Below are 24,504 nucleotides of genomic sequence, written 5' to 3' on the forward strand. Positions count from 1 at the left end.
GCGTTCGAACTAGGCGTCTTTATCGCTTTCTAAGCAGCCCTCGGCGCACATTGTCCTTGGATTAAAACAGGACTAATAGACTGTGCGTGTTCACCTCGCCTATTGCGACTGACACGACGCGAAAACGCTTTGAAAATCGCTTTGAATGAAACGCTCCTCTCTCAGAGGAAGTACGTATGCGGCTCTTTAAGTATGCTAAGCTAAGCGGCGCGGCTAACACGGACGTCAATTATGCGGGGTTCTTACCGTCGTGCGCTTCAAAACCAGACAACGACGACGACGACGACAAAAACACGCAGCCGTGTCTCGACGCGGGCGGGGAGGGGAGTCGTTGTTGGCGGCTAGCGGCGAGCCTCCCCGGGCATGTCGGTGACGCTGTGGACGGGGAGGGAGGTTCGTCGCTCCGGTGGCGTCGAGAGAAAAGGGGGAGGAGGGCGTCGGTGTCAGATCGCTCAGCTCATCTCCTCCTGGCAGCGGCTATACGGGAGACAAAATAAAGCGATGCATCATGGGAAAGGCACGTCAAGATGCACGCGCCTCCAACCACACGGTTGATACCTGGGCAGTTTGAGAACTGAGTCGAGGGTCCCGGAGTTTGGAAGCGACTCCGGCGGCAGCAGCGACCCTGGGAGTCCTGGAGCGGCGGCCGGTTGCCAGGGACGAGGCTCCGCTTTCACCACAGCAACGCACGCACCTGTTCAGCGACCTCCTGTGGCAGAAAGGAAACGGAGCATCACCGAGGAAATCCGGATCCAAGCGACACCACGGCACCCTGCCAAAAACCCACCACCGTAGTGTTGTAGTCCAGGCAGCACCAACCGAGACCAAGACCAGACCAGGACTTTATACTTTTAATAATGGTCTTTGAATCATTTCCTTTGACATTTGGCTGCTTTGCCAACTATTTTGAACCATTTAAAAAAAAAAAAAAAAAAAAAAAAAAAAACCTTTGCTTCATCTAATTAAAAAATGAATGAACTGGGAATAAAAGGGCAGGGTGTCACCACCAGAGCGTCAAACGGCAGCAGCTGGATTCTTTTCTGTTATTATCTTGTTATTACAGTGTTGGCTGAGTCTCCACTGGTCTGGATCAAAAATCCCCAGTCCACCCAGTCCCAGACTGAGACCAGACCCAGTAGAAATGCCTCCAAGTCCAAGGCGAGACAAAGACCTTTAAAAAGTGGTCTGGAGACCAGGACCAACCTCCAGGACTACAACGCGACACCAAGTCAACAGCGTCATTTTCTCATGTGCTTGATCACCAACACGGAGGTCAAGGCGGTTTCCAAAGCAACATTTGTTTTGCATGTTGTGCTGGACTGTGGATGGGAAAAAGACACGAGAACAACATTTAGTAGGGGCCCTACTTCAATGATCATCCACCACTAGGAACGACCTGGACGTCTCTTCTTAAAGCAGCGCTGGGTAACCTGAGCTTGCTCCGAGTTTGCTACGACAATAACGTCGTAGCAAACGTTCAACACTTTTATTACTTCGTCTTTCATCGAGGTTACTTATTGGGTTCCATTCCGTCATTTTACAATCTTATGTATTTGTAATAGTAGTCTGTAAGGCCGCCTCTAAATAAATGTGTGACGTTGCCGTGAAGCGGTTCGTCCGGCGCGCAGTGCAGTTACAGCCGGCACAGCCCGAGGCGGCACCATTGATCCTATTGATGGTTTATCTACCACTTTACTGGGTTTGGAATCAGAATTTTATGGTGGAAAAGTTACCTAGAGCTGCTTTAAGCAGCTGCTTCTGTTCAGTTCAGGTCAGACAGACAGAGGAATAAATAAACAGTCGGCAATAAGGAAACATTGAACCCAGGTGAGCTTTATTTCCTCGGTAAGCAGGCGACAACACTGAAAAAAAAAAATATTAAAATACGACTTTAAATCTACAAATAAATAAGAGAATGAATGACGCTATGAAGGAAACCCCCCAACACTGAAGTGGACTGCAGAGTGAGAGCAGAGACGCAGACGCTACTTCTTTTCTCTTTTTTTTTGGTTTTTAAAAGCTTGCTGAACCTCGAAAAACAAAACATTTCTGCATAGATGCTCATAGTGTTCAGAGTTGTGCGTTCTGGGTGTTGTAGGTCTGCGGCATCACAACTGCACCTCGCCAGCCCCGCCCACCGGACACACAACTTGAGATTATCTATGATGTTACATGATGGGGGTGGTGGTGGTGGTGGTGGGAGGGTGGGGCATCAGGAGGAGGACATGGAAGCGAGCGGACAGACAGACAGTCACATGACCAGCCCCACCCCACCCCCCCACCCCACCGCTTGTTCATTTGCGTACCAACGTCCGTGGACGATAAATCCATCAAAGTGTAAAATCCGGTGTCCAAAGTGCAATCCCCCTCCCCACCCAACCCCACCCCCAAACAAACGGCTCTGCGTCACAAACTGGTCAGTGGTGGAAGCTGATTGGATGAAGCAGTAGGAGGCGGCTCGCTAAAGTTAAAAATGGCGTAACCGCGCTTAAAAGTGACGCTAGCGTTTGTTTCTCGACACAACAAGTGCAGCTTTTTGACCATTTGTCGTGTTGTTGAGTTTTTTTTTTACACAAGGTGACCACAGTCCGAGCAGCCGTCGGCGAGCCGGGTGCAAAGTGCAGCGTTACAATAAAAAGAAACAAAACATCACATTGCGTCACCGTGATTGGCCGTCAAAACTCGCCACTGACCTCCGACCTCACAAAAAAAAAAAAAAGTGCCTGTTGAGATTTTCACCTGTTTGCGAACGCCGCGTCCCCATAACAGACGACGGCAGCGTGTAGCACCAGTGGTCGGCCACAGGGGGTCGCTGCTCAGCACCGCACGGCCAATCAGTACCGCCGCCGAGCTGCTAAAAGCAAATGATGTCTGTGTCGTCGTACGCTACGCTAACCGAGCTATGCGGTTCAGTTTACAGACTGTCCGAAAACCACAGAAGGGAAAAGAAAAACGCAACGGTGATGGATGGCGCCACCTACAGGAAACAGAGGGGTCCCAACTGTGCTTAAAACCTGCAGGGAGCAATGGCGATCGAGCAGACAGGAAGTGAGGCAATCTAACAGGAAGTGAGGCGATCGAACAGACAGGAAGCGCGGCGTGGAGGTGAAGGGACTGGAGGCCGTGAGACACGGGTGTGTTCTGCTGACCTTTGACCTTCCAGAGTCGCGCCTGAAGTTTCTTCCTCCAGCTATTTAATACTGGCGGATGACTGACAGTGGGAGAAAGAGGCATCCAGACTGTAGGTGGCAGTAATGCAAGACTTTTGTTGCCAGCTTGCCGTACAAAACATCAAAGAAGAAGAAGAGCTTTGTTCAGACTGCCAGGAAATCTGAGATTAAAGCCACAGACGCTACGAGTTCGGAGGCTTTTCCCACGAAAACAAATGTCGGCGTCTTGTTTTGTGTTTCGTTTGATCGACAAAGGAAGTCGACAACCAGTGGACGAAGTGCGTCAATGATCTGCTGCAGTCGCACGCGTCCCGCTAGCTGAAACTCACCACTGAGCCCCAAGCCTCCACTCTTTCTACTGAGAACCTTCGATCCGCCACGACTAGCCGGTAGCGGTTAGCCTCGTCTGACACTGTGTGCTTCTGAAGTCTGGCAATCAGGCAGCGCAACACGGTCCCGTGTCTGAGCCAATCACAGGGCTGGAAAAACAACCGTGGAGACTCAGAACGACTGGCGAGCGAAGGAGGAGAAACGTTTGAGAACTTCGAGAAAAAAAAAAAATCAAACCGAGTCGGTTGAGTCACAAGCCAGTCGCGATGCGACCGCTGTGTTTCCGTATCGGAGTCTCTCGGTCCTGCACACACACGGCCGTCCTCGCCGAGTCCTTCAGCTGAAGCTCGGGAGCAGGAAGTTCAACTCAGCAGCAGCAGCAGAAGAAGAAGAAGAAGAAGAAGAAGAAGAAGAAAACAAGAGGAGTTGGAAATGTGACCTGTGGTGATGAGACACTGAACAGGGCTAACGGCCTGACACACACACACACACACACACACACACACACACACACACACACACACACACACACACACACACACACACACACACTTCGGTGTTTGCAGAGCTTCTGGCTCAGGTGAAGCTCTGGGAATCCAGATGTTTCTCTAGTGGAAGATCAGGCCCCGCCCCCTCGACCAGGCCCCGCCCCCTCGACCGGCTGCCGAGAGGTGATTGGCTGCGTGCTGCAGCTGCTTCTACTGCATGTGAAGGAGGAGTTCATCATCTGGAAGGACGCCGAGGTGAGCTGAGGTGAGTCCGAAGGCAACTTATTGAGGGGGAGGGGGGTGAAGCGGGGGGTTGGGGGCGGGGAGTGAAGCGGGCGTCGCTCTCAGGGCTGCTGATTGGCCACGCCGTCGATCCACTTCCTGTACTCCAGGGCGAAGCGTCTCTGCTCGGCGTGGCTGCAGCCGTCCAGGACGGCGTGGACGAAGCCGTGCTCGGCGGCTGCCAGGGTGGGCGGCTCGCCCGCCAGGACGCCGCGCCTCAGCCGCTTGCTGTCCCGCGGGTCGGGGGGGAGGGCCGCCGCCGCCACCAACACGCCGCCACCACCGCCGTCCACCTCCATGGCGTGGCGCTCGCCGTTGACGCATGACTGGGCCTCGGCCGTGGGCGAGTCCGGGTCTGGGGCGTCGCCCTCGTCGGGCCGCCTGCCGTCCTGCTGACCGTGGTCCTGCCGCCAGTGGTGCCACAGGTAGAAGACATGACGCCTGGTGGGGGGGTGGCCGGGGGGTAGGGGGATGGAGGAGGAGGAGGTAGAGGTGGGGAGGAGACAGACGGGTGAGACAGTCATGGATGTATTCCAAGAACTGGAGACCACACTGACAATACGGTGGTGTGCCAAGTCTTCCCCAGTGGCCACTCCAGGTACTGCAACAACAATCCCCAAAAGCCTTTTCCCCATTGACTGCAATTCAAAAATAAAGGCCTTTAAAACGGCTACTGTGTCTCGGCTCGTTCTGATTGGCTGATGCGTCCTGACGTATCATGGGAGTCACAGCGACATGGTGTGAAGTGCTACAGGTTCTATGGTAGGGCTGGACACTAAATGGCATTAGCGATGATATCGCGATAGGACAGAACAAGATTTTCTAACCGCAAAGACTGTGATTTGATTGACGGGAGTTACAGTCATGTGACTTTGCGAGCGGCACGAAGCGAAGCAAAGCAGGCAGTGGGAGGAGTGGATGCTGCGACGAGCCGGACGGACGGAGCGACGCGCGAGGAAAAGAAGCTCTTCCTGGTTGACACCACCTGGTGGCCGTAGTTTAGCAAAACAGTGTCGGGAACGAACTACCGAAGCAGCAAGGACCACAAGAGTGGGAGTTGTGTTCGCTGGCAGTGAACCGCTGCCTCGTAACTTCGCACCTTATAGCGATGTTAACGCCGCTAGTGTGTTAGCATGGGTTGAATGACGCTGTCGCTGTTTTGTGCTTTGTGTGGACTGAAACAAAATCATTCTGAGCTTGATTAAAATGTCTTGCAAAAAACAAAAGAAAAACACTAGTAGATAAATAAAGGCTCTCTCCTATTAATTCATGCTTCACTTAGCTTAACATTAGCCTAGCCTATAAAAAAAAGAACAATTTGTGTATAATAAATCTGATATGTTTATTAATATATAACATTTTTTTGTTTGTTGGAAAAATACATGAAAGATAAAAAATAATTGCCAATTAAATCGCAATATTGAGGGAAAAAAATGGCAATTCGATTATTTTTGATAATGGTTCAGCCCCACTCTGCGGTACCACATGGTGCGGACGTCAAAAACCTTTTGAGTGGGCAACTTTATTGAAATTAATGTTTGAATCAAAGCAAACTCAAACGAGAACATTTGCATGCGTCCTAAAAATCAACCCCCATGAAAAGGTGAAAACTTTCCTGTGACGCTCGGCGCCCTCACCTGTGACTCCACAGCGCCTCGTGGCCCGGGTAGGACTGGATCAGGTCCGAGCACAGTGCCATCTCCTGGTGGAAGAGCTTGAGGACGGAGCTGCAGCCCTGCTGCTGCTGCTGCTGCTGCTGCTGCTCTTCCTCCTCGGCGGCCTCCTGGCTCTGGCGGCCATTGGCCTGGTGCAGGGGGGAGGCGGGGGAAGGAGCCTGGCAGGAGGAAGAGGGGGGAGGAGCCTGGGAGAGCTCAGCGATCAGCTCCTTGAGCAGGAACTGGCGGTAGTGGAAGCCGCTGTGGTCGGACACGTGCATGGAGACCCAGAGCTGCATGGAGGAGAGCTCGTCGTGGAGCACCTGGAGGAAACATCAGAGCAGCGTCACCAGGCTGCGTCTGCAGCACTCCCAGGACTGCACTTTACAAATATCGCTTTTGTTTTACAAAAAACTGGTGGAAACTCAGCCGACAGGAAGCTGTGACCTCTGACCTTGACGTTGCCCCGGGCCATGTGCTGCAGCACCCAGATGCGGTGGGACCAGGCGTTGTAGTTGCTGGGGTAGCGGCAGGCGGCGTCGCAGCAGACCTTCATCTCCTGGTGCAGCGTTTGGGCCAGTTGTTGGCTGAGCTGCTGGCTCCTCCCACCACCGCCACCGCCGTCCTGCTGCTGCTGCTGCTGCTGCTGCACCCTGCTGGCCGAGCAGCGGCGCAGGATCTGCTGCAGCACCCAGCGTCTGCAGGGAGGAGGATGAGGAGGGACAGGAGAGATTTTTATCCTTCACCGTCACCGTGCAGCTGCTCCTGACTGCTTCGTCAGCTCACTTCCTGATTGGCCACTCCATCTCAGTTACTGTTAAACACAGCCAGGCTCAATTCAGGGTCTGCATCCTTCGAAGGAAGCATCCTCCATCTGAAGGAAGCGTCCTCCCAAGAACCCGGCCCAGAAGGACCAACCCAAACGCCGCCTCCCTGGTAACCACATGGGATGGTCTGGCCTTCGGCGTATTTCCTGGTTGTGTCACCGCCGTTCCCTCCTGCTGGCCAACCCCGGAAGTGACGTTTTCATAGTATCACGCTAACCAATGGTTCGCCATCTAACGGTGGTGTTGGATGTTCAAATAAGTAAAAACCCTACGTTAAAAACTGAATATTTGATGTGAAATTTCAATACTTAAATTTATATGTCGTGTCTTTGCCAGTAGACACCCCATCAGCTTCCTTCTTCTTTGTTGGTTTATTTAAGGACACAAGCGTTCACCCTAGATATGAAACGCACTGTCAGGCAGCTGGATTGTCCACACCAGGCTTCCTTAGAAACATGACGGCGCAGCTAACTGACAGCACAGCTAACCGGGAGAGAGAACCTTGCTCATAAACAAGCAAGCATTTGCTTTTCATAATGTTTTTGAGGTCAGTTTATTAAGCTTTTACCAATATGAAAATCGTAAATCAGACCAAATTTTACACACTGGACCTCTAAGTTTCAGGACTGGTCATCCAGCCAGCAGATAAACACTTCAGACCACAGCCTGGAGCAGCCAGGTTGGGTCTGACCAGAACATCTAGTGAGGGGCAGGCAATTCTCAGAACCACAGCCACTGTAGTCAGTAAGCCGCTGTTACCGGTGGATCCAGGTCTCTGGGCTCTTGGGGAACTTGGTGAGGGCCAGCTTGCCCAGGTACAGGTCCTTCTCAGGGTTGAGGACTCCACACTGCAGCAGCTCCTTCCTGTGACAGCAAACGAACCGGCCACCAGTCAAAACCACGCCAATGGACGAACAAGAACCTGGAGCTGTTTGCAGGTGTGTGTGTGTGTGTGTGTGTGTGTGTGTACCTGACGTTCCAGGCGGTGGTGAAGTCTGGGTTGAGCAGCAGCAGAGTGCAGGTGATGTCCACCAAAGCTGAGGGACACACAGACAGTGTTAGAACCGGCCCGGGACCGATCCAGAGGGTGTTCTGGAGTCAGCCACGGTGATGATGATGATGATGATGATGATGATGATGGGGAGGATGCTGCGTTCACCTACCGTCCCGGTCCAGCCAGTGCTTGCGCTGGCGGTAGAGCAGCAGCTTGTTGTGGACGTAGGGCAGCAGGAACTTGACGCACCAGCTCTCCACGCCCAGCTTGTTCTCCACCAGGACGATGGGGCTGCGGTTGTAGCGAGCCTCGGGACACGGGATCACGCCGATCTCGTCTCTGCAGGGAGGCGGCCGAAATTGAAATGATGAATAAACAACATGGGGGAAAAAAAAGTGTAAAATAACTCCAACAAGTTTTATAATTTAAGGTCCTCTAGAACAGCCAGCCAAACACAACATATTTAGGTTAGGGTTGGGCGATTTTGGTCCAAAATAAAATCCAGATTTTCTTTCTCTACGACTAACATCGTATTTAACATCGTTACGACTAAAAAAATCTGACTTCGATTTCAAATCGATTCATCGCACAGCCCTAATTTAGATATTCAACATGTTTTATTTTTGCCACTTTAATCCACATGTCTTGCTCATATATTTGATGTCTTGAGTTTGTATCTACAGTGTTGAAAGCAGTCAAGATAAAGAAGAAGCAGGTGTGTCCAGGGAGGGATGTAGAACATGTGTGACACCTGTGACGACTACTGAGCTGCTGGAAGTGGGTTGGTTGGTTGAGTGGATGGAGCGCAGTCAAAACCTCTGACACAGCAGTCACTTCAGATTTTCAGACCAAAGAAAAACAACAACAAAACAGAAAACGACCGCAGTATCTTTAAAATTCCACTTTGCTTCTCAATGGAACAGCAACGTCTCTTTGCAGCAGGAATCATTTCCTTTAACATTTGGCTGCTTTGCAACTATTTTGAACCATTGTCAAAAAACAACTTGGCTTCAACAAATATAGAACTGAATGAACCAGGAATGGAAGTCAGGGTGTCACCCTGGGTGTCACCACCAGAGCGTCAAACGGCAGCAGCTGGATTCCTTGCTGTTATTGTCGTGTTATTACAGTGTTGGCCGAGTCTCCACTGGTCTGGATCAAAAGTCCCCAGTCCGTCCCAGTCCCATACCCAGATCAGACCCAGTAAAAATGCCTCTGAGACCGAGACCCTTCGGAAGTGTTCTGGAGACCAGGACCAACCTCCAGGACCACAACACCGGTAGTTAGCATCTTCCACTGCCACACCAGCAGGCTGGTAGAGGGGAGCAGCAGAGCTGCCCGGCTAAACTGCCAGCGAGCTCAACTTTCCTCCCAACAGCCGCTCCGTCTCCAGGCAATAGACCGAGCCCGGCCAGCCTACCGCTGCTTCCGGCGGACGTCAGGCTCCACACTTCCGCCGAGGGCGGCCCGACGCAGCTCCGCTGCGCACCGCCAAACACCCCAACGACCTCACTCACATGTTGGGGTTCCTCTTGAGGGCGTTGGCGATGTCTTTAACAACTCTCTGGACCAAGACATCCACCTCCTCCTCCGACTCCGCCATCTTTACGGCACAGCGACGTCACATGGGCAAGGAAACACTTCCGGGTGAAGGAGAAGAGCAGCCAATGGAAGCCTAGAGAAGCAAAATAAATAAGAAAAAGCAGCCAACAAATTATTATTATTATTATTATTATTATTATTATTATTATTATTACCATTATTATTATTATTATTATTATTATTATTATTATTATTATTATTATTATTATTATCATCGAGCAAACAGGTAGTTTTCTTCCATCTTATAGTCCTAATCAAAAAGGAAAATGTGTAAAAAGCACAAAAGATTTGAAAGCAGGACTTTTCTAGTTGGTAATTAAAGAAACCTTTTTTTCTTTTTCTGCCGTCAAACTCCTTGACAAACAAAAGAGAACAGTTTCACGTCATCAGTAAACGGTGACGCATGCAGATGGGATCTTGGAGCAATTTTGTGTTTGAGACATGGAACCACTCAGGGTTCCTCCACACTGCCCTCAAAATCCCACCGCAGCCTGGGAAGTCACTTTCATCCAGCGTTGCGTAAGAGACAGAGTGCAGCTGCTGTGGGGGAGTCCTCTGTTTATTGGTCAGAAAAGCATCAAAGATTCTTTCTGCCTGCTCCCCTCTGATGTTGCCGCCAGTGTGAAGCCCTGACTGGGACTGAAACAGACCTCCACCAATCAGCTGCTGCTGCTGCTGCTCAGATCATTTCACTTTTTTCTTTTTTCTGCATGGTAGTCATTGAACTTGAGGAACATGCTGAAACTGACATTATTTCCAGCTGAAACCTTCTGGTCCAGGTCCAGGACTTCCTAACCTCACCTCCTACAACTTCCTGAGGGATCTCAGGAAGTTGTAGGAGGTGTAGGAGCCAGACCTGTGAGCGTTGGGAATGACACAGTTTTCCCACAGCTGCTTTCTTTATCCCAGGTTTCACCCCTCAGATTGAGCTTCCGCTTTAGCTCATTTTCTGTCACAATGAACGATCTTCTTAATGCTGAACGAAGTGAGTCATGGGCTGCGATTTGGAAGTGAAGTCATCAAATGTATCAATGCACCAGATGTGTGAGGAAGCACCGACTTCAGGGCAAAACATCTGGTTCCTCTGGAGTCTTTCCATTCAAGCGTCTTCAAGGGCAGGGAAACCAATGACAAGTAGTGGATGGTGTTCAGAAATGGGCCTCAGTTACACACGTTGCCCGCCAGAGGGCAGCATTGCAACTTCTGTTTCTGAGTTTCTTGTTGAACGAGAGCAAAACTTTGAGCAAGTAAATTGAAAACTGAGAGAGAGAGAGAGAGAGAGAGAGAGAGAGAGAGAGAGAGAGAGAGAGAGAGAGAGAGAGAGAGGTGATGAGGGGCGGAGTGGTCGCGCGGCGTGTCTCCCGCCTCCGGGCTTCCATCCATCCAGCGGACAACAAGCCCTGCGTCTCTGCGGGTGACAACATGAGAGAAACGACCAGCCTCGGTGTGAACGACCGCCGGTGCTTGTAGTTTGTGAGTAGAAGCCAAACATCCAATCAGGAAACTTCTCGTCCAGAGTCTCTGCTGCTGCTGCTGCTGCTGCTGCCACGATGCGCTGCGTCTCTGTTTGCGGTAAATACTCAACAATCTTTCTCATGACTTCAATCAAATGTTGTGCAGCGCGACTCCGCGCTCGAGTTGTTTTTATTTTCTTTCATTGTTTCTCTACGAGTTGGTCCACATCATCAAGCCTCGAGTTTGCGTGAAGCGCGTGAAGCGTTCAGTCCAGCTGACCTGATGATCTTCATTCTTCTCGCCTTCCTACGTCAGTGCTGCTGCTGCTGCCGCTGCTCTGCGGTTTCCTGCAGGCGCAACAGCAGCACCACCCGCCGCCACCACCGTCCTCGCCGCTGCTGCTGCCCGGATCCTGCAGCTTCGAGCTGGACACCTGCGGCTACACCTCCGAGCCGGAGTTCGGCAACTGGAGCGTGAACGACGAAGGTGAGGGCAGCGTGATGGAGACACAGAGGAAGAATAAGGAGATGAACGGACAGTTTTTGCTTAGATTTAGGTCAATGAAAACTCCAGACCTCCAGGGGGCAGCGCAGTGAGCCCTCTGTTTACATCTTTCTGCTAAAACTGCTGATTTGTTGTTGGACCGTTCACGTGTTTAAAATGAGGGGGGGAGAACTGCAGCAAAAAAGCAAGTGTAGGGTGTCAGAGGGCCGAGCCAGCACCTGGGTCCCGACCTGGGAGAGTCGTTGGTGCCCTTTGTGACATCACAGAGGGGCTGGCTTCCGGGACTGCTTTGATGGTGGAAAGTAGGAGGAAGCAGAAGAAGTGGAGGGCGACACTGATGCTGTGTCTCAATTCAGGGTCTGCATCCTTGAAGTACGCATTTTGAAAGGAAGTTGCGTCATAGCACTGCGCGAAGGCTCCTCCCAATTCCCGAGGGTGCTTAGGACGCTCAATATGCGTACTCGGAAATACGCACTCGTTTTAGCCGATTCCAAGGATGCACCGCTACTATCCTTCGCATACTTGTGTATGCCAGGATGCTTTGCGTGCGGCTGCAAAGCATCGTGGGATCCTGGGAAGTCAGCTGAAATTAGCGGCATGTAGTGGTTAAGACACGACATATAAATCTAAATATTGAAGTTTCACATAAAGTATCCAGTTTTTAACGTAGGATTTTACTTATTTGATCATCCAACGACATTGTTAGATGGCGAACCAATGGTTAGCTTGATACTATAAAAACGTCACTTCCGGGGTTGGCCAGCCGGAGGGAACGGCGGTGACGAAACAAGGAAATACGCCGAAGGCCAGACCGTCCCGAGTGGCGACCAGGGAGGCGGGGTTTGGTCCGTCCTTCTAGGTTGGGAACTCTAAGAACACTTCCTTCAGACGGAGGACACTCGGTCTGAAGGGTGCAGACCCTGAATTGAGACACAGCATGAGACAACTGGTGGGAAAGAAACAGCTGGGATACCCACAATGCCTTTGGGGGCAATACTTGTGTCTTCTGAGGGCAGCTGCAGGACCACGACTCAGTTTCCCAGTGAAATCCCACTCAAGATGCTTCGGTAAAAACCAGCGACACCTCAGAAATGTGTTTGCCACATATCTCCAGAGCAACAGCAAATTAAAACCAGTGACAGCCAACAGACCGCTTGGTCTGGGTTTTTGTGTGTTTTTTTTTATGAGGATCCAGCTTTTTCCTCCAAACTCAGACATTACACAACTGATGACGGCCTCACCTCCAGCCTTTGAGCCCCGGCTCACTTTTGCATAACACTGCAGTCTGACGTGATCCTCCGCTGGCTCAGCGGCACCACTCAGAGGCTCTAAATGGGTCAAACCACGCTGGAATCAGAATTAGAATCAGAATGGGCTTTATGGACCGAGTGTGTGCAGGCCAGGCAAGGAGTTTGACTCCGGGTTTTCACCATCCCACTACTTAGGTTAAAAAAACAAAAACAAACTACAGAATAAGCAAAAGTCAGGGTAAACAAGTAAACAATGTGCAACTGTAAGTATAAATAAACTATAAACTATGAACAGTGTGGAGGAGTAAAATAAGGATCTATATACAAGTCTACATAGTAAATACAGTACTACCCAGAAAATTAGAATATCCTGAAAAGGTTGTTGTATTTCTGCAATTCAACTTAAAAGGTGAATTTGACATGTTATATAAAGGAATAATATGCAAATCAATATATTTCAAGTTTTTATTTCTTTGGATTTTGCTGATCAGGTCTTGCAACTTAAAAAAAAACCCTCAGATTTTATAATAACTTTCTGAGTTTGTGGGTTTGTGGTTTTAATAAGCTGAAAATCTTAACCGGCAAAGTTACAACAAGGAAGTGCTTGAGATGTTAATTTGCGTGGAATGGCTCAATAAAATTTGTTGCTTTCATCTTTTATGTTAAATTGCCAAAATAAAACAACTTTTACTTGATATTCTAACTTTTCAGGTAGTACCTGTATATATGAAATATATATATATATATATATATATATATATATATATATACATGCAAGCATTTGTTAAATGTGCACATATATCTCAAAATACCTAAATATAAAATATATACAAGTCTGTCTAAATATACCTAAATATTATATATTTATATATATATATATATATATATATATATGTATATATATATATATATATATATGTATATATATATATATATATATATATGTATATATATATATATATATATATATATGTATATATATATATATATATATATATATATATATATGTATATATATATATATACAAGACTACATATGCATAGCCTGTGACAGTAAGATAAAAAGAAACATAAAGAAAATGTGGAAATGTTCAGTGTAGTGCAATATGAGGAAGGATGGTTATTACACAGTTATTACATGGTTATTACTCTTAGTGATGTGAGTTCATCAGAGCAACAGCCTGGGGGAAGAAGCTGAGCCGCTGTCTGCTGGTTCTGGCGTACAGTGCTCTGTCACACCCACCAGAGGGGAGGAGTTTGAAAAGTCCTGGGTGTGAGGGGTCTGCGGCCATGTTACTTGCACGTTTCCTGGTTCTGGTCAGGTACAAGTTGTGGATAGCTGGGAGGTTGGTCCCAGTTATCTTCTCTTTACAATCTGTGCTTGTCTGGTCTGAGTGGCAGATCCAAGTCAGACTGCCCAGCAAGAGCAGTCTGCCCAGTGGCCAGGTGGGGAGGCTCTGCCCCACACTTAGCCTCTCAATCTGACTGCCGTCATCAAAGCTTGTCATAGGTTCTGAGTGGGGTTTGTTTGCACACACATACACACACACACACTTGCACAGAGCGGCGTTAACACCAGCTGAAAGTGCCGGCAGCTCAGAAATCCTCACAGCTCAACGCAACGCCTTGCAGTTGTTTTTGGTATTGGTCAGCGATGCAAAGCCCAGGGTCAACATTTAGAGAGGTGGCGCCACTGAGTTAAAAACCAACAAATAAAACTTGCAAGGTCATTTCATATATCTCTGCACTTAATGCGTTATAATCTCTCTATTAGCGCCGCGACAGCAGTCATGCTAAAATGCTCCGTTAGCATCGCTGCATGAAAGCTTTCATTCACGAAAATGACCTTCGCAGGCCAGTGGCTCGCCAGTAGAGGTCAATCATAACTTAACATAGGGTTTCATAATAGTCTATGGTTCACATAGTTTGAACTGTGTTGTTAGCAGCAGACATTAGAAATAAGCTGAATGTTTAAATGGGATTGAAGTCATTCAGTTGTGCTCACGCAGCGATCAGTGAAGTGCGGGATGGAGGCTTCCTGCTGATTCATAGCCTCCGATTCTACGCAAGCTAGCAGCCGGTGTGCCATTGTTGTGAATGGGTTGGCCGATGGTATTGCCTGCACCAGACTGTCACTTCAGTGTCTTTATATGTTGAGTATTGATAGAAGATCTCCACCTTGTCGTTCTTCTAATGATCGAAGCCTCTTCTGACTCAACGAACCCCTAAACTTTGCTTTTTCCATCGCTTGTGTTTTTCCACCAGCGGATTTAAAATGTTTTTGCTGCTTGAGGGCGAAGGTAAAAGTGACGAGTGGGCAGTTCACGTCACCCGCACTCCAAACCTCAGGATTTATTGTGAAGCTGTGTCATCTTACAATCACTCACAACAACAACTACACACGTTTTGTGCAACACAAGTCAGTGGTCTTGCAGTTGTGCAGCAACTCTGTCCTGGTTCCCTGGCGGTGGCGGCGGCGGCGGCGGCGGCAGCGAGTCGAGCCTCGCCGTGTTTATGTTAATCTGTCAGTGCAGTTTATGCTCCCACTGGGAAGATAAGTGTCGCCTCTGTAAATTGTGTGTGTGCGACTTTGGCTGCAGCCAAATTCTGAGTTGCTCCCCGCTGCTGCACTTCTTCTCCTCTCAAACCAAAAAGGAAGAAAAAAAGAACCCGCTGTGGTTTTTCCAGCTCTGGACCAGGCGGGGAGGTAATGAGCTGGTGACGGACTACACCCAGCGTGGCAATAAATAGGTCCGTTATTAAAAAAAGAGAAGAGCAGGAAGAGAAGGAGAGCCAGGCTGCTGTTTTGTGTTTGTTGCCACGGCAACGACAAAGCTGCTCCCAAAAAAAGAGTCTGAGGGTGAGCTTGCGGGTTGAGGCCGAGACGGATGTCCACACAGAGAGGCCCGTGGGGGGAGGAGGGCTCGCAGTGCCAGGCCACGCCCACTATTGGGGCAGAGACCACCAAGCCCCGCCCCCCCCGGGCTCTCAGGAGCCTCTCTTCAGCAGAAAAAGACTCTTCAGAACAAGTTCAGGTGAAGAGTTCTGCTAATAATAGAGGCTCTTTGGTCGGGGGAGGACCCTGGGGACCCTCCCCTCCACCACCACCCCCACCCAACCCCACTCATCCTCCCCTCCTGCTGCTCTGCCTCGTCTGTAGGACGGGCACGTCTCCAGACCTCCAGCTCACTCGCTCACCCTGGAAACTCCTGCTGCTGACAGTTAGAACATGTTTGCTGAAAACCTCCGACCTCATTTCCAGCAGTCCAGATCCATCAGACGCTGACTGTGTCCTCACTGCTTCCACTCCTCCTGGAGGCAGCGTCGCACTCTTCTGCTACTTTCAAAGGCGGAGAGGCGAGCGAAGCTTTGTTTTGAACAGGCGACGTTGCTCCTCAGAAAAACTGCAGGGGGCAGCAAAGCTGGCTGCCTTTGATTATAATATTGCTAATGTTGATAATGTAGCATCTTTAAGTCTGGTACTCATCAAAGTGTTGGGTTGGGGTTACTTAGTCAGTCAGTTACAATGTGTAGGCACCTCATGAATATATGATGAGTGAGGGAGTCAGTGAAAGTTCTTTGATTGGTGCCTTACACAACACAGCGCAACACAACACATTATTTTCTAATTTTCTCACTGGCTCACTGGCTCACTGACTCACTGAATCACTGGCTCACTGACTCACTGAATCACTGGCTCATTGAATCACTGAGTCACTGGCTCACCGAGTCACTACTCTTGGCTCCTGTAGCCGATGACATCACTGCGTTTTCTGGAGCTGCACGGTCAAAACATTTTGTGGCGCTGCACGTCGTCAAACCTCTGGAGGGTCACCTGCTGCCCCCTAGGGGTAGCACGAGAGTAGGCAGGCTGTACAGGACTCGCACACGCGCTTACGCTGAAAATGTTGCAGCGTTGTTTGTGTGTCTGTTGCTGCTGCTGTCACCGGCGCCCCCAGCTGACCAGCAGCGTGTGTTCAACAGTTGCTCCGCTTGATTTCCTTCTCCCACCTCCCACTGGAAACGCCAGTGAGTCTGTGAGATATCGGACTGTGAGTCAGTGAATCAGGTTACAGACCACCTGTCTTGCACGCCACCTCCAAGGAACCTGCACCTTCAAAACTCCAAAAATTCGCAAAGAAGTCCAATTGACCAAATAAGGGCGTGTGTGGCAGAGCAGTTGGAGCAGTGAGTCCTCCTCCCCGGCCCCGTTTAGAGCCGAGGACACATAAACCAGCTTCCCATAAACAGACTTTATATCTCCCAAATTGCCTCTGCTCTCTCGGAACCTTCAGAACTCCGTCAGTCAGAACCTCTGTAGGCCTCTCTGGGCAGCTGGGGGGCCATCCAGCTGCTTCAGGATGTCACCACCTCGTCCCTGTTTCTGTCTCTCCACAGGGCATCTGATCGCGGTGGACTCTGCCTCACTGCGGCCCGGCCGAGAGGGGGCTGTCCTTGTGAGCCCGGTTCTGGAGCAGCAGGACTGGAGCTGCGTCCGGCTGGTGTACCAGATCACCGGTCGGGGGTCCCTGGAAGTGCACCTGCGGCCCCACGGCGACAACTTCGACTACCGGCTGTGGGCGGCCGGCGAGGCCTCTGACAGCTGGCTGATCGGCAGCGTGGACCTGCCCAACGCCAGCACCCCCTACCAGGTGGGCGTGGCCACCAGGCGCTCCTGCATCCTCGGCCTCAGTGACTGTAGCTGTGTTTCCATGACTCCTAAACAAGCAAAAGCAAACGTCATTGTCACATGACAATTACGAGAATTCTTCGATATTTTACGATTTTACGCCTGATGATCTTCACACCACTCAATGGTCGTTGACCTCTGACCCTGAGAGACGGCAGTGCTGTTTCTTATTTATATTTGGCACCCGCTAGCTAAAGTGGGTCAGATGTGCGTTTACTTCAACCCTCCTTCAAAAACTGGAGGGCTATGAGTCAAGAGGCGGTGATGTCATAAAGGGCCTGTGATGTAAACCGCAGCACTCAAACACAACAAATCACTCTTCAGATGGCACATGAAAGCAGATCTGGAGAAATAAACAACTCTGAGTGTGTTGTGGAGGGGAAACCCGAGTCCTAGCAAAGCTTTTAAAGCGACGGCAAACATTAATAATAATGATAATAATTAGCACTGATGGAGAGAGGTTGGCTTTGATGAGTGAAGGATGGCGTCTTCTTATGGCTGTGGGACTGGAACCAGCAACTCTCCGCAGCTGGTGAGTCAGTCTGAGGGGATGTTTCAGTGTTCTAGACCAGGACTGTAGCTGCAAGAAGAACCCAAGCAGAAACCCGGGTTCCTCCTCCGTCCTCCCTGAAGCACGGCATCAGAATTCTGCACCTGCAATGTGTAACTCTGTGACTCCGCCCCCTGCAGGTTCTGCTGGAGGGTCGACCAGAACCAGCGACCGGAAGCAGCGTGGCCATCTTCGAAATCCACATCGTCCCTGGTTACTGCATAGGTCTGGACCGGACAGGACCGCCCGTCATTTCAAGCACGTGCCGGGTTCCATCCGTGTGAAGTGAGGTCTCACTTTCTCTCTCACTCTCTCTGTCACTGCTTCCAGAGTGCAACTTTGAGGAGCATCACCTGTGCGGCTACAGCAACAGCTGGAACCCCAACGTCAACTGGTACGTCGGGGGCAGCACAGCAGTGGGGTCTGTGTCCAATCAGCTGGGGAGCCGCGGCGTCAACCACCAGACAGGTGAATACACACACACACACACACACACACACACACACACACACACACACACACAGTGGAGGTGGAGAAGACGGCAGCCAGCCACAATCAGTGGTCAGGTAGAACTTGCATTGAAGAACAAAGTGGTCGGGCCCAACTCGGTACCCTGTGGATCACCGCTATTAGCACGTTTTGACTCTAGCCAGCATTACAATACAATATATTTCATCAAAACCGGGTAAATCCTTCGCCCTCATTCATCACTGCCAGCAGGCGGTGCTGCACCCTGCGGTTGAATCACTGCGGGTGTCAACCCTCGGACACAAAGGTAGGAGGCGGTCTCTGAGATCCTTCTCAAGCTCCGCAAGACTTCTGATGTTCACCCAAAATCCAAATCCCCAAGCAGTGCTTTCCCACCAGGGGGTGTAATCAGAAGATTAGCGCAATCCGCCTCTTCCTGCTGCGAGCCGGCCAGGCAGGTGGTGTTGATGAGGCGGAGCGCCGTGAGAGACTGGCTGGGTGGTCGGAGAATGTTGTCGGTCTGATCCTCCGGCTTCATCCTGATCTTCTCATCATTCCTTCACTTTCCAGTCTCAACATTTCCCTCAGAAACAACAGACTAGAACTGGGCTGGGCAAACTTTTTCACTGGTGGGGCCACAATGAGTTGTAAAATGTGCCAGAGGGGCTGGAGCAGCAGCAGATGAATGGAGTGTTTTGGTGAGCCACCTACAGGAGGAAAAAACCTATCATGGAATATTCGGACAAGGAGAACCAGGAATGAGTGGCTTCAGATTTTCCCTGAATGTTTGATTGCGGTGGACTCTGCCTCCTTGCGGCCCGGCCAAGAGGGGGCGGACCTTGTGAAAGTTTGAGTGAAGACGCTCATCTCGACGCCGTTCAGTCCAAACCCACCTGGTGTCACTTTACTATTGTGTCACATCCTGTGTCACTGAAATGTCCTTGTGCCTCCACCGCAGGCCACCATATGTATGTGGACTCGGTGTACGCCAAGCACTTCCAGGAGGTGGCCAAGCTGACCTCGCCCATGACCACGGCGCCCATGTCGGGCTGCCTGACCTTCTACTACCACCGGGACCAGGAGCGAGGCAACATCTTCATCCTGTTCACCCGCGACCAGCTTGGCCACTACGAGGAGGTGTGGAGGCCCGAGGTGTACACCACCGCCGGCTGGACCCTGGTGGGCGTGGACATCAAGGCACCCCACCCCCTGCAGGTCAGTGAGTCATCAGCCAGTCAGGCGGCCGGAAGTAGACCACTGTGTGTTTGGAGGTCACTGTGGTGACTGGGCCTGGGTTCAGATACAACCCGGTTCTGTTGGTTCAGTTAGTTAAGTAAGAGTTAATGCTCACTAGGAAACAGGTGCAGACATTTCTTTGACCTTTGACAACCTCGTTAAAACATAGAAAATCTTTTTGCTGAGGCAGAAACTCGAGTCTAATTTCCTGGTAATGGCTTAGCAAACAATTTGCTGTTTAGTCAGAGTAGCAAGTGATGACACAGCACCTCCGAACACACACACACACACACACACACACACACACACACACACACACACACACACACGCGCGCTCCACCCAGCCCCCAGGGTTTAAGTACCTCCTGCACAGTCGAGTCCCATCACCACAGACATCACTTTTCACTTCTGAGACTCTGAAGAGATTTACGCTGATGACATCATTATTCAAAAAGCAATTAAACAAAACTTCATAGGCTGTAAATCTGCCACCTGAGCATCAAACCCCCCCCTGATTGGCCGGGGTTCTGAGGGACGGTCAGGAGATGGAGAAGTTGGCTGGCGGTTCAGGAACTTCGGGGTCTTTTCTCATCTTCAGCTGCACAACATTTCTTTTCTAAATTCCTTCCATATGGCGCCGCTCAGCCTCGGACGCCGCTCGCACTCCTGTGTGCTGTCTCTCACTCTTTTCTCTCTCGCTCTCTCTCTCTCTCTCTCTCTCCCTCTCTCCCTCCCATGAGTTGTTGGTTTCCTGTCCTTGCGCTCTGAGCCAGAGAGACACCCACTGCGTGCCGCCGCTGTGCCGTGGAAAGAAACTTGTGTAACTTTTACAAACTGGGTTAACTGGATCTCTTCCTGCAGAACTTTTCCATCCAGTCTGGCTCCACAGACGGAGCTGACAAATGTCACACACAACTGTCATAACAACACAACAACACATCGGCATAGATCAGAGGTGGTGTTGCTGGTGCCGCTTCTTCCTGTGTGTTCTGTTGACTTGTGTTGCTTTCTGTGTGTGTGTGTGTGTGTGTTGCCAGCTGGTGTTTGAGGCGGCATTCAACAGTGCCAGAGGAGGATACGTGGCCATAGACGACATTGTCTTCTCCCCAAAGTTCTGCCACACAGACACAGGTGAGATACCTTAACCAGAGAGATGTTCCCCATCTCTGCTGGATCCGGTTCTGGAGGCGTCTGTCCGGTTTGGATCAGTGCCGGGAGAAAAGACAGAGAAACAGGAAGACACTGTGATTGGCTCGTCCCGGTGGGCCAATAAGGACAGGACTGGTGTCTTGTTGCCTTCAGTGCCTTTAGTTCTATGATCTCCTTTTCATGAGGAACTCTGTAGTTGGGTTTTGGATGTTGTTGTTTAAAAAAGATGGGCGGAACTTCCAGTTTCAACATGAATACACCAAAAACCTGCATTCTACAGTTTGGCCAGCAGGGGGCCATCAGAGCCACTTGCAAAAAGACTAAAAATGACTGGCTGTCAATAAGGGGGAGGAGCCTAGACTGGTTACAATGTTTATGTTGGTCTAAATTGCCAGGATCTGATGTTTGAGTCGGTCTAATATGCGGTAAAAAAACGGCTATAAAGTTGTGGGTGTGACTAAAGTTTAGTAGTCAACCGCAGTCCTGAGGTCACATGATGCAGTCACGCTCCAATCGCTGCTCACAAACTCCAATATGGAATCTTCCAGTTTCAAAACAATCCTGGAAGCTCCAGGTGGCGCAGCTGAGCGTGAAACCAACCTATGGGCTTCAGAACTAGTGTGTGACATCACCAAGACTCCGACCTGGTTGTGAAGCATGTTTGGCAGCCTTTGCCAAACATGCTGGAGGGGGCAGTACTTGCGGTGGACCTCAGCAGGTGTCTCTGTGCCGCAGAGCCGATGGTCGACCCCTCGCTGGCCAACTGCGACTTTGAGGACGACGGAACGTGTCTCTACCACCAGGGGCGGGCCGAGGGCCGGGTGTGGAGCCGGGTGGCGGTTCAGCCCAACGCCTTTCGGACGGGCGACCACACCACGGGAACGGGTGAGTCCACCAGGGGGCGCAGTGAGGAGGAAGGGGTCAGAAGTTTTAGCCCCAGTTAGCTTGCTTCTGTCGGATCAGGCTAACTCTCCATCTCCCGACGGTGTGAGGCCGCTTCCTGGTGGCCAACGCCCGCTCCGGCGCCACACCTGGCTACGTGGGCCGACTCCACGGGCCCTTCCTACCGGGGAACCACAAGTACTGCCTGCGCTTCTACTACCTGCTGCAGGGCCTGAGGAAGGTGGACAACGGCCTGGCCCTCTACATCTACGACGAGAACGAGGTGGCCCTGGAGAAGGTCTGGAGCCTGGCCGACACCTCCAGGTCCATGTGGACCGAGGTGGAGATCACCTATATGAAGCCCATGCGGACCAAAGTATGAAGGGCGACCTGGGCAGGGGTGGGGGGCGGCGCTGTGTGGAAGTGGGAGGAGCCAGCTCACACAAGGTGTATTTTCTCTGCTCCCCCCCCCCCCGCCCAGTTGGTGTTTGCCAGCATCTGCCGGAGCTTCTGGGAGTGTGGCCTGGTGGCCCTCGATGACATCACCGTCACTCTGGGCGACTGTAAGATCACAGCAGGTAACCATGGGCTCGGGTCACATGGCAAAGTTAGAGGGACTCTCTGATTTGTTTTGTTTTGTTTTTTCTTTCAACTGGAGTTGTATGTAACAGCAGCGAGTCTGCCCCCTTCAGGAGGAAGAAGGTTTGAGCGACTTGCACACGAGCTGCTGATGGCAACGAGGAAAATTCTCCTGTAACTCAGTGAATTTCAGCAGAAGAAAAAATTGTGTGCAAATGGGAAATTTTTGAAAGTGATTTATTTTTTCCTCCAAAGAAATTCAGTCACCGTTGCTGCGCTGCTGGTAGAATATGATGAAGATAACACGCATCTGCTGCATCGCAAAATAATATCCAGCCTCGAGGAAAAGATCGCACAGTTTTTGAAGACCGTAAAGTTGAGCATGGATTCATTATTTTGTTATTTTTAAGTTTTAAGTTTTTTCCACCAAATAAAAGTAACGAAATCACCAAAAACTGTGGGAACTGTTTTCATGAAATGGAACGATAAGACCGGCTGGTTTCTGAGGAAGGTCTGACCCTGCAGCTGTCTCAGTAGAAGGCTGCAAACAGAGGGTTAAGTGAGCTGCTAGGCCCACAGGAGCTGCAGGACGGAACATCAGGACGTGAAATACATGGTTGAATGAGGAAGCAGTGGAGGAGAGGAAGGAGGAGGAGGAGGAGTCAGGCCACGCCTCATGGTGCCGCCTCTCCTCCCACCCCCTCCCTGAAGTGACTGGCTGTGTGTGTGTGGGCCTGCAGGGTCGCTGCCGGGTCAGTGCAACTTTGAGAGCGGAGTGTGCGGCTACGTCCAGGACCGCCTGACGGACGAAGCTGATTGGCTGCGAGCGCGAGGCCACACCCCCACCTCCTACACGGGGCCCAGAGGGGACCACAGCACTGGGGTGGGTGAGTCACTTCCTCTGGCCAGCGAGCGATGCCTCTCTCCTCCTTCACAGAGCAACTCAACTCCTCTTTTCACGCCCTGCTCCGCTCCGCTCCACGTCTCCCCCTGCAGGTCACTTCATGCACATCGAGGCCTCGCACATGCGTCCGGGCCACAGAGCTCGCCTGCTGACCTCTGACCTGCGAGGCTCCTCCTCCCCGCAGTGCCTGATCTTCTACTACCACATGTACGGCTCGGGAACGGGCATCCTCAGCGTGCTGCTGCGCCGCAGCGGCGGTGGCGGCCAGCGGGAGGCGCTGTTGTGGCGGCGGCGTGGCGAGCAGAGCATCAGCTGGATGAGGGCGATGGTGGACTACCGCTGTGACGTCCGACACCAGGTAGGAGGCCGGCGGGACAGCATCCGTCTGTGAGCGCCCGGTACAAACACCTGATTGAAAAAAAATTAATGAATAAAAACTCACTGCACTGCAGATCATCTTCGAGGCCACCAGGGGACCGTCGCTGCGCAGCGACACGGCCATCGATGACGTCTACTTCAAAAGGGGGCCGTGCGAAGGTAACAGCGCCTCCTAGTGCTCACCGTTCCGATCAATGACCAAAAATATACGGAGAAAGTATAAAAATCTTTGGCTTAAAACGCAGTTATAGGACTGAAAAGAAAAAACAAAGGGCCGAGGTTGAAGTGAGTTTAGACAACATGATATTTTTCCTCTTGTTTTAGTCACTCTGGGGGTAAAACTATTTTCTTAATAAGACATAAACATGGCTTTAAAAACAGTAATATTAACAGTCTGATTTAATAGTCAGTCAGGTCATGAAGAGCAAACTCTTATTTTCAGTAACTTGTGGCAACTCAGTTAATTGTGGCAACAACTGATCTTTAATTTTACGACAACCCAAATAGTACATGTGGAATATTTAACATTTAACGTAAATGAAGTATCAACTTCAACTCCAACTGGAATTTTAAAAAGATTATTAAGGTCAACCTGTCAAGTATTTTCAAAGCTTGTGGCTCTTAATTCTTCTCTCTGCAGACCCTGCTGATGCGGCTCCATACTCGGGCTTCTCCGAGGACTTCAATGAGATCAACTAGTATCGTCATCATCATCATCATCATCGGCCGTTTGTCTCTTCAAGTGGAGAAAGAGAAGGAACACGAGCATTTTGACAACTTACATGATTGTAACGCAACTCCTGACTCCAGCGGTGGCCACCTTCACTTCTTGCTCCGCCCTCTCTCTCACTCTCTCCCTCTCTCTTCGTGACACGACGACGTTCAGATCTCATGTTGTAAAATCAGTGAGCGGAGACTCGATGATGTTGATGATGATTAAAGGATGACATCACCGTGGAAGCGCTCATTGTTCTCCAGTTTGTTCTGATTTTATTCTTGAATGTTGCCTCAGGGGTGTAGATGGCGCCCTCTGGTGAGGCACTGCTGACATGGCAGTCCAGACTGGGTCAGAGGTGAACTGGGACCATTATGACCACGTCTGAGGACATGA

The 24,504-nt window shown here is 50.6% G+C and overlaps 3 protein-coding genes across 3 annotated transcripts in view; 1 reads left to right on the top strand and 2 right to left on the bottom strand.

Moving 5' to 3' along the window:
• The window catches only part of ccdc92 (coiled-coil domain containing 92), a 5,847-nt gene extending 5,086 nt beyond the window's left edge, over positions 1 to 761 (bottom strand). The window contains exons 1-2 of the mRNA XM_076025650.1: positions 559 to 761; positions 247 to 477 (exon numbers count right to left, since the gene is read on the bottom strand). The gene's annotated coding sequence lies outside the window, so the exon portion shown is untranslated. The remainder of the gene's footprint in view (positions 1 to 246; positions 478 to 558) is intronic.
• A 1,051-nt stretch (positions 762 to 1,812) lies between these two features.
• Positions 1,813 to 9,411, bottom strand: ptar1 (protein prenyltransferase alpha subunit repeat containing 1). The gene is made up of 7 exons (XM_076025648.1): positions 9,264 to 9,411; positions 7,916 to 8,085; positions 7,723 to 7,789; positions 7,512 to 7,616; positions 6,380 to 6,623; positions 5,908 to 6,248; positions 1,813 to 4,711 (listed from the first exon to the last, which is right to left on the bottom strand). Exons 1-7 carry the CDS (start codon positions 9,347 to 9,349, stop codon positions 4,333 to 4,335), a joined length of 1,392 nt encoding a protein of 463 aa, XP_075881763.1. The 5' UTR covers positions 9,350 to 9,411; the 3' UTR covers positions 1,813 to 4,332.
• A 1,487-nt stretch (positions 9,412 to 10,898) lies between these two features.
• Positions 10,899 to 24,357, top strand: mamdc2a (MAM domain containing 2a). The gene is made up of 14 exons (XM_076026020.1): positions 10,899 to 10,920; positions 11,119 to 11,289; positions 16,956 to 17,209; positions 17,938 to 18,022; positions 18,128 to 18,265; positions 19,224 to 19,480; positions 20,539 to 20,632; positions 21,386 to 21,535; positions 21,643 to 21,908; positions 22,014 to 22,110; positions 22,852 to 22,998; positions 23,108 to 23,373; positions 23,468 to 23,552; positions 24,034 to 24,357. The coding sequence occupies exons 1-14, from the start codon at positions 10,899 to 10,901 to the stop codon at positions 24,090 to 24,092; spliced, it is 2,091 nt and encodes a 696-aa protein (XP_075882135.1). The 3' UTR covers positions 24,093 to 24,357.
• The last annotated feature ends 147 nt before the right edge of the window (positions 24,358 to 24,504 follow it).

Source organism: Nelusetta ayraudi, unplaced genomic scaffold, assembly GCF_046127955.1.
Source record: "Nelusetta ayraudi isolate G7.1 ecotype Tasmania unplaced genomic scaffold, CSIRO-AGI_Nayr_v1 ptg000018l, whole genome shotgun sequence".
Classification (NCBI taxonomy): Eukaryota; Metazoa; Chordata; class Actinopteri; order Tetraodontiformes; family Monacanthidae; genus Nelusetta; species Nelusetta ayraudi.